Source organism: Lontra canadensis, unplaced genomic scaffold, assembly GCF_010015895.1.
Source record: "Lontra canadensis isolate GAN:19392208 unplaced genomic scaffold, GSC_riverotter_1.0 scaffold133, whole genome shotgun sequence".
Lineage (NCBI taxonomy): Eukaryota > Metazoa > Chordata > Mammalia > Carnivora > Mustelidae > Lontra > Lontra canadensis.
The window spans coordinates 2,991,198-3,000,822 of NW_022631127.1; the positions used below are offsets into that span (position 1 = coordinate 2,991,198).

Genomic DNA, 9,625 nt, shown 5'->3' on the forward strand with positions numbered 1-9,625 from the left:
ATATATCACATTGAAGAAAAATGAAAATAAACCCCACACAATGACCTCAACTGATACCGGAAAAGCATTTGACAAAATTCAACACACTTCCCTGATTGAAAAAAAAAACAACACTCAGCAAACTAGTAATAGGAAAAACCTACCTCAACGTAATAAAAACCATATATGAAAACCCCACACTTAATGTCCAACTCAGTGGTAAAAAGACTGAAAACTTTCCCACTAGGATGAGGAACAAGGCAAGGTTGCCTGCTTTTGCCACTTGTATTCAACATAGTACTGGAAGTTCTATCCAGAGCAATGACAAACCCCTAAGAATCACACACACACACACACACACACACACACACACACACACGCAAAGAAAATGTCAGGATCAGATGGACTCACTGGTGAATTCTACCAAAACTTTACAAAGAATTAACATCAGTCCTCATCAAAGTTCCCAAAAAGTTGAAAAGGAGGGAATGCTTCCAACCTTATTTTCTGAGGTCGTGATTACCCTGATAGCAAAGTCAGAAAAAGACACTACAAGACAAGAAAACTATGAATATAGATTCCAAAATCCTCAACAAAATACTATCAAAGTAAATTCAGCATCATATTAAAATGATTATGTGTCATGACCAGGTGGGATTTATGCCCACAAAGCCAGGGTGCTTTATAATAAGAAAGCAATGTAATCAATCAATGTAATGCATCACATTAGTAGAATGAAAGCAAAAGAGAAAATGGAGAGTGACTTGGGGACATGTGGCACAGATGAAATGCCCATAGCACCTGGGATCATCCCCTTGCTTTCATGACACCACTGACTTTGTCCTCTCTATCCATGCTTCTGTCTGGGTCACAGGCATTGAATATCTACTTGATCATTAAATATTGGGTATCTTAACACTCATCCCAATGCCCTCTTCACTTCTTGCATACCACCTCCCATTCAGATGATTGTCTTCAGTTACCACTGATGCATCAGTGACACCAAAACATACTATATGCCCAGACCTCACCTCTCTGGAGCTCAGACTCAGATATATAAGTGCCTAAGTGGAGGGAGGCCTCAAAGGCCTCTCAAACTCAACCTGACCAAGGGTGAACCCGTGGTCTCCCTCCAAGGCCTACTCCAGTCCCATCCCATGGCAATAAAAGAAACCCAGAGTCCTTGTTGGCCCACCCACAGCCTCTGCCACCAGTCTGTGTTAACTGGGTCTCCTGAAATCTCTCAAATCCAAGCCCCTCACTCCATCTCCATCACCACCTCATTCCAAGTTGCCACCATCCCTCATCCATGTTACTGCCTTTGGTGGCCGCCTGGTCTACCCACACCTACTTCTGGCCCCATTTACTTTGTTCTCCACACTGCCACCAGAGCGATTTTTTTCAAAACACCTATGTAGTCTGGGATACAGACACAGAGAAACTGAGTTGTTTGCCTGAGGCCACACAGAAGGCAGTGGCCCAGACTGGGAGACAGGAAATTGGTCTTTGAGGTCCCGCCCTAAACTCTCATACCCTCACCCCCATGATGGCTGGGCTGTGGCGAGGGCTCAGGTCAGAGTCGGCCAGGATCACTTCTCTGCAACCAAAGTAAGGTTTTAGCTATTTCTGGGGCATCTCTTCTGTTCCCAGAATCTGCATGGGAGCGATCCCTGCTGTGGAATGTGTTCAGGTGGATGCTGAACCCAGGGTACTGGGTGTGGGAATGCCAGTAAGCCCTGTGCACTCCCTCCCCTCTCTACAGCCACTCTGGGCTAAGCCACATGGTTCAGCAACCGCAGTGTCACTGATTGTGACTTCAGGGACTTCTGATGTCGCAATGACCCTGTGGGCCTGGCCCGGTGGGGCCCTAGGGCCAGTACTCCTGTGGTAGCATGCCAGCCAGGACCATGGCCAGCTCCCGCCCTTCTGGTGTCACATAAGCCAGCCTGTAAGTAGCCTGCAGCTTGGATGATCCACTTACCCCCTCCCTCCTGGCTGGAGGCTCTGTATACCCAGGCCTGTGCCTCTCTATATCACTGAACCAAGACAGTGTTGTAGCTGGGGCGGGGGGGTGGGCAGCGTTGGAGGGGGGTGTTAAGGGGCATAACAGCTCTCATATCTGGTGTCTTCCTGACACTGCCAGCACACCCTGAGCCAAGCCCCCATCATGGTCATACCAGGATTTGGGGAGGCAGCCTAGGTGGCTGGGAAGGACAGTCCCAGATCAGCTTAGGAAGCAGGAGCAAGATGGCACCAGGGACAGATGGCCCTGGTGTCAGAGTCCTTCCTTGGCTTCTGCAATGGCCCTTCTGCCCCTGAGGGAGACAGATTCAGCCATGTCAGTTTGTGGGGTCACGCCCATGGCTTAGGGACTGCAGGTAGGTATGGGGTGGGACTGAGGGGTGCCCCTTCCCCACCTCCTCCAGACCACTGGGGTCCTGTAATGGTGACGTATCCTCTGGTCAGTCGCTGGTATGGTCACCTCTCCCAGCCCCGTTCAGGACTGTTTGAGGCTGCAGAGCTCTAATGGCCACTCTGGACCGCACCTCATTCCCTACTCACCAGGTGGGTGGGGGTATAGGCAAAGCACCTAACCTTTCAGAGCCTCAGGTTCCTTTCCCAGAAAACAGGGATGACCATAATCTGTTTTCCATCAGGGGGAGAACATTAAATGAGGTCACACATGGAGCTTAGCAGAAACTTCGCTGAGCCCAGGGCCTGTGCATCCCACTGTGACACAGGCACCTGTCCTGGACCAGGACCCTCTCCTGGCTTCTTAGCAGGAGGAGGGCTGGGGTTAGGGACTTGCCCGGGTTTCCTGATAGTGAAGGGCTATGGAGCCAGGCCCTTGAAGGGGATCCCAAGGTCCTTATAAGAGCCACCACGGTCCAGAGTCAGAGACCACAGAGGCCCCCACTAGCCAGCACTGGTGTAGAGGGCTGCACTGTGAGCAAAGCTCTTTGCCAGGTGGCTGGTACGTGGAGGGGCAGGAAGCTTCCTGGTGGGCCTGAGGGCCTGGGCCATAAGAGGAGCTGTTGGCATTTCTGGCAGGAGGCTGGCACTGTCACAAGAGGCTCTGAGGTCACACGTTCACAACACGATGGCTGTTTAGACCACAGTGAAGATATATTAGCACAGCCATTGGCGGGTGAGGGTTGCACAATTTGATGGCAAAGGAAACACCAGCAGTCAGTCCTTAACCCCACTGTTCTCCGCCCTGACCTACCTGCCTCTGCACCAGCTGCTTTAAGAAGACCGTCACTTGTGTATGCTGGTGGGCATGGAAAATGGCACAGCAGTTCTGGAAGGTTTTTTGGCAGCTCCTTTTGAAACTAAAAATGGACTTACCATATGCCCCAGCCATAGCACCCTTCTATATTCAAGAAAACAAATACTTATTTCATGTGCACACTTGGACATGAATTTTTCCAGCAACTTTATTTGCCATAGCCCCACACCAGGAACTACCCAGATGTCCTGTAGCAGCTGAGGGTTGAACAAAGTGTGGCACAGCCACACCGTGGAGTACTACTCAGCCCTGAAAAAGAAACACCTGCTGATACACACAGCTGGGTGGGTTCCCACGGGTGGAGGGCTTATGCTGAGAGAAAGAAGCCCAGCTCTAAAAGATACCTCCTGGGTGGTTCCATTGGTCTAACACTTGTAAAGTCACAGCAATAGAGAGACGAGCACAGATTCATGGTTGCCAGAGTTTGAGATGGGCTGTTCAGCTGAGAACCATCCCAAGTGGTGGTTACGCACACACACACACACACACACACACTCTCATACTCACATGTGAGAGCGTGTATGACTGCTGCAGTGGGTGAGGTCGGGCATGGGTCAGGCCAACATGACCCAGATCTCCCTCAGCCCTGGGAGGTGGGCAGGGGTCCCATCCTCTGTTCCCTTTGTGGTCTTGAGGGGGAGCTGAGTGCTGGGTCTGGGTCCAGCCTGGTTCTTCCCACCTCCTTCCCTGCTCTGACGGGCCTCCTCTTGCCTTCCAGCCATGGCTGAAAAGTGTTCCACAGCTTAACCCCCTTCCGTGATGAACTCAAAGGACCCCAAGAAGTGCCCCCAGTGTAAGAAGAGTAGAAACAAGGCCCAGGAAGAATTTGCCAGGAAGTTTCCGTACAGGTACTAGATCCCGATACACCTAAGGCCAAGTCCTGCCTCCCCCCGAAGACCACACCAAAAGCTCATTCCAGGGGTGTAAAGAGTGGACCTGGGAGGAGGTTTCTCATCCACAGAGAGTTCCCTTAGCAGCTCTGTGACAGTCTGGGGTTTATCTTCACCTCCTTCCCAATCTGAGCTGAGGGCTTCTAGATAGGTGCCAGGAACCGCTGGGGCCATCCCAGAGCTTAGCCGGCTCTTTCCCTCTGAGCCAGTGGCCTCACAGGACCACCTGAGGAGCACATTCATGAACAGCTGTCCCTCCAAAGGTGTTATGGGGTCAGACTGGAGTGGGGTGTAGCTTGGAAAGCCCCAGGGCACTCGGGAACCAGCAGAGAACCCCAGACTGGGCAGCTCTGGGGCCTCCGCCAGCAGCATCAATGCACTGATGGGTCCTGAAAAAAACGTAGCAACCTTGGAGGGCTTCCTAGCTGTGTGACCTTGGGCCAATCACCTGACCTCTCTGTGCCTTAATTTCCTCATCTATGAATGGTTATGAGTTGGCGTCAGGTTAGTGCTGATGAAGCACTTGGAATGATGACTGGCGTGTAGAAAGTTCCAGACGAGCAAGAGCTATTTGTGCGGCTGGTGGCTGCAAGCTCCCTAAAGATGCCAGGTGCCCACTGCAGGTTCTCCTGGCTGACGGAACCCACTACAGAGTTCCTGCAGCCCTGGGAGGTCACGAAGATGACCACCTCACTGAGGGACCAGCTGCCCCTGCAGAAGACGCTGGTGCCAACGAGATCCATCCCAATCAGAGGGTGAGTCACAGTCTGAGATGCCGACAGGCGCTGCAGCCCACTGCCCACAGCCCACACTCAAGCTGCTGGCCCTTGCCCCCGTATCTGCACAGGGACACACACACGTGCCTCTCCCGGCAGGCTGCACTTCCAAGCTGAGGAAACTGAGGTTCAGAAATGAGACACCAAATTCCAGTGGTGCCTCCCACAGCAAGGCAGTTTGTGGGAGAGACTGCACAGGACCCTCGGAGAGGGTCTTACCTGGAGATGCCCCTGTACACACTCCACACATGTGGAAACAGGCCTGAGGAGGCAGCTTAGCCACCATCCTTCCACACAGCAGAGGCAAAACAGAGGAAGAGCCAGCAAGTTTTTGGTCTCTTGCAGCCTGCTCTGAGGGCGGAGGCAGGGACGGGGACCCTCATGCTAGTGATTTCTAGACTGACCATGTCCTCACAAATGCCCCCCACCATGGGCATACACACACTCAAACACCCAGACACCTTTGGAAAGACCCACACCTGAGACCCAGAGAGGCAACATAAACACTCACACTTGTGTGCGCATGTGCACACACACACACACACACACGCGCGCGCGCAGGAACACAGATTCATGCCTCTTCTCTGCCCACACTGGCCCTGACTCTTGTCTAGGGTCTCGCGTTCCCTCCCTCGTCTGGCTGTGGGTTTGCTCCAAATGTCGGAACGGGATGCTGAGCTGCAGAGGCTGAGGGCTGAGTCTCAACTTCTGCTTCTTCAGAATGGGATCAGCTGCCAGCCCGGGGTCCGGCGGGGACCAGTCAGACTATACGCATAGGCCCAGACTCAGTGCTGGGGCCTGCCGTGGGGGGACTGTCATGGGAAGAGCACTTCGGGATGGTGACATGGAGCCGAGAACTGGAGGACAAACTGAAGCTGTTTGCAATGTGTCAGGGAGCTCAGGAGGCAGGGGGCCTCCTCGACCCACCAGGGCCCAGCACCGGCGGGGAGCCGATCCCTCCCCTGGGTGGGACAGGTGGGCAGGGGCCAAGAGCCCTAGGGCAGGGAGGGGGCTGTGGCTACGGGGCCTCTGCCAAAGGCATCAAAGTAGTGGGGAGCTGGGAGAGATCCCCCACCTCATCATCCACCCTCGGAACTCCCACCAGCCTTCTGTTGGGGAATCAACCAGAGCAGGAACGGTTGGGCCGGAGGGCCACGTTCCGCAGATGCCAAAGTAGGGCAGAGAGGGGATGGGGAGAGAGGACAGGAGAGGGCATGGGGGCCCAGGTGAGAAGCAGGGAGCTTGTAGGAGGAGAAACTGCAGGCAGTGGGAGGCAAGTGCCAATGTCCTGAGGCGGGATAGAATGATGTTCCCTTTAGGGAACTTGAAGTTCTCCTTTTCAGGATGGTGAGGGGACAGGTGACAGAGGATGCTAAATGCCCACATCTGTCTGAGGGGGAATGGGGAGCCACTGAAGTCTAGGGATCAGGACAGTGGCATTCCCAGACCTGATGTAGCTGTTGGAAAAAACTGACTAGGAGAGGAGCAATGACCTCACTAAGGAAATGGCCATACAGCGCTTGTGCCCCTGCTGGAGGCCGTGCAGCTACTGGCAGGCATGAGGATGACACTCACTCGGTGTCTGTGCAGGCCTCGTGGGTCAAGTCCTGGCCATGTCTGAGGCCCCGCATGGGAACCCTGTGGGGGTTCTGACATGGACATCAGTGGGGCGTGGTGGTGGCTAGGAGGGCAGCAGAGGCTCAGTGTGGGGTCCTGGGGCAGGTCTGGGCTGGGAGCAGAGTCTTGGTCATGGCCCTGGCTGACAGCTCTGGACCCGTGGGGTTCTGTGTGTCTTTTCTAGACTTGGGGCCCCAGATTTTACATCATCGTCCTGCTTGTACACTCCACCACTACCGCCACCTCAGAGCCAACTTTGGGAACTCAAGCTAGTGAGCCGCCGCTTCCCTGGGCCAGGTGCCCACGCCGCCCACCCCTCCAGAAGCCTCTCCCAGGGCCCGGCTCCCAGCGGCCTCCCTCTCGGCTGCCGGTCCCTGGTGTTCCAGGCAGCAGCCACTGACAGAGGTGAACTCTAGTGAGGGGAACCGCTCTGACGGGGCTCTTCATCGCCTCATCAGCCACACCGTCTGAATAAACTTTTCAGGTTCAAATCCTATTTCTGCCTGGACTGAGTGTTTTGTTTTCCTAGCATCTATGTTCTTGTCTATAAAATGAGGTGAAGCTCAATCTCAAGAGGTTGGTGTGCGGTTTAGAGAGAGCAGGAATGTCATTTCCCAGAAGTTGAAGTTCTGGCGAGGGCGCACTCACACACCTGATAAGGATATATGGACAACGGTATTCATTACAGCGCCATAGCAAAGGATTGGAGACCACCTATGTCCCCTACTAGGGGGCTGTTCACTGATCTTCCACGGCTAGACCCTGAACTACCAGGCCACCACAGAAATGAAGAACCAGCTCTTTACATGCTGGTCTGGAACAATCTACAAAGTGTATTCAGATTTTTTTAAAGCACGACAGAAGTGTGTCAGATATGCTCCCATCTTACGTACATTAGGAAATTGTGTGTGTGCACGTGTGTGCATGTGTGTGTATGTGTTTGTGTGTGCGTGGTAGGTAATAATCAGTGTCTCTGGGTAGATGGGGAACCTGGGGACAGCCTACTATTTTCTGAAAAAAAAAAATTTTTTTTTTTGTAAGATTTTATTTATTTATCTGACAGGCAGAGATCACAAGCAGGCAGAGAGGCAGGCAAAGAGCGGGGAAGCAGGCTCCCTGCTGAGCAGAGAGCCCAACGCTGGGCTCGATCCCAGGACCCTGAGATCATGACCTGAGCTGAAAGCAGAGGTTTTAACCCACTGAGCCACCCAGGTGCCCCTATTTTCTGAAATTTTAATACAGGAGCCTAATACCACGTTGTTGGTGTATTACAAAGTCTTCAAAGAGAAGTAGCATGGAATCCTTCAGAGAATGGTGGGATTGCTTTGGGATTTGTCACAGCAGCACCCCTGGAGGAGGGTGCCTGCAGGAGATGTAAGGGTTTCCCGCTTCTCTGTTTTACAGAGAGAGGGACCAGAAGTTCATCTTGGAGTCCTTGGGAGGGTAAATACAATCAGGGATGATAACGATAGCCCCCTTGCTAGGAGAGAAGGGTGTGGGGGCTCTGAAGATGACTAAGGGGGCTGCACTGAGTAAGGTGGGAAGTGGCCCTATTGTCTTGGAAAGAAGGTGGAATGAGGTACCTGGTGAGAATTGAAAAGAGGCCCTCCCCAAGCCCTGGGGAGGAACAGGATGGTGGTTTCAAGCCTGCTGGAGGCAGAAGACTGCCCCGGGGGGATGGGGAGCGGGGGTCGGGGGACCTGGGTCTCTTGTCCATCCAGGCTCTGGTGGGAAGCAAATCGGGTGTACCATGCACAGGGCAGTATTGGCCTGTTGGTAGAAGGAAGCAGACACCCCAGGATCTCCTCCCACTGGGGTCGGAGGCAGGCTAATCTCCATTTACAGTGTGTTTAAGTCTCAGGACTTTTCCTCCAATGTTCACAGCTACGTCCTACTTGATATTTGCAAAATACAGCACCATAAGCCTTTGATGCAGGATAGGGGTGCAGTGACACACGTTACCGAGTCCCTCTGCCCAGGAGCTGCTTTTCCAGCCACTCCCCTCCTCCTTCCTCTCCCCGGGGTAACCACAGCTCTTTCCTATCCTTCTAACACTTGTATCTCGAAACAATACATTGTTTACTTCTCTCTCTCTTTTTTTCTTTTTTTTTTTAAGTGATGTAAGATTGTATTATGCTCCATGCAACTTCTTGTCTTCAACAGCAACTTACTACAAGTCACCTGATGGTAGGTGCGGGTCATTTAATCGTTTAGTCATTTAAACGAAGCTTGTCCATCCTCTTTCTGACAGATGCTTGGTTTCCAGTTGTTGCTGTTGTGAATACAGCTGCTGTGAGCATCGCAGCCCCATCCTGGGCGCACGTTCTCCACTGGAGTGGTGTCACTGGCCAGAAGGCTCCTGAATGCCAGCCAGCACCACCCTGTTTTCCCCGAGGGGTCCCACTGCCTGTGGCCACCAGCCCCTTATAGAAAGGAGTCCCTTTGCATCCCCCCCATGCACCACTCTCGCTGTGGCCCCTGAGCATTCAGGAAGTAGGCGGGAGGGTATGCACGTGGGGAAATCTGGTCCTGTAAGTAAAGAAAACTCATACCAGTCACCCAGCCAGAGTGAGTCCTAAAACATGCATGGTGTCTGGTGGTTTATCTGTTGGTCCTGCTATGTCCTGAATGTTTCTATGTACATGATGCCTCAAAGAAAACCAACCCTTCAGGAACATGCATTGCAGAAGTCCTCACAGGGACATGGGCGACCCCTGAATGTTCGATAACAGAGGGATGAATTAGCATATCACGGCAGCCCAGACAGCAACCTGGGACACGCTGCCAGCATTTAAGGGAGGCCATCCTGATCCCCAACTGTCCTCGTGCCCTGAGCGCAGTGACAGTAAAACTTACATGAGCAGATGCTTGAAGCCTCCTGCGGATCAGGAGCAGTGAACAGTGTGGTCAGGGTGTGGCTCTGTCTTCTAGGAATGTACCCGACGGTCACACCCCACCCAGGCAGGACTGGATGTACACAGGGATATTACTGCTGCGCTGTAACACTAAAGGACACAAAGTAATCTAATTGCCCATAATTCAGGGATGAATGAAATAAAAGCAGCAAGTCTGCA

At 52.9% G+C, this 9,625-nt stretch overlaps 1 protein-coding gene across 1 annotated transcript; it reads left to right on the plus strand.

Annotated features, from left to right (window-relative positions):
* The first annotated feature begins 1,840 nt into the window (after positions 1-1,840).
* On the plus strand, positions 1,841-6,885 carry CUNH3orf22 (chromosome unknown C3orf22 homolog). Its single transcript, XM_032842849.1, is given in 6 exon segments — positions 1,841-1,927; positions 3,987-4,116; positions 4,782-4,913; positions 5,655-5,877; positions 5,879-5,909; positions 6,736-6,885. Coding segments are annotated over 5 exon segments (564 nt in total). The 5' UTR covers positions 1,841-1,927; positions 3,987-4,027; the 3' UTR covers positions 6,825-6,885.
* The last annotated feature ends 2,740 nt before the right edge of the window (positions 6,886-9,625 follow it).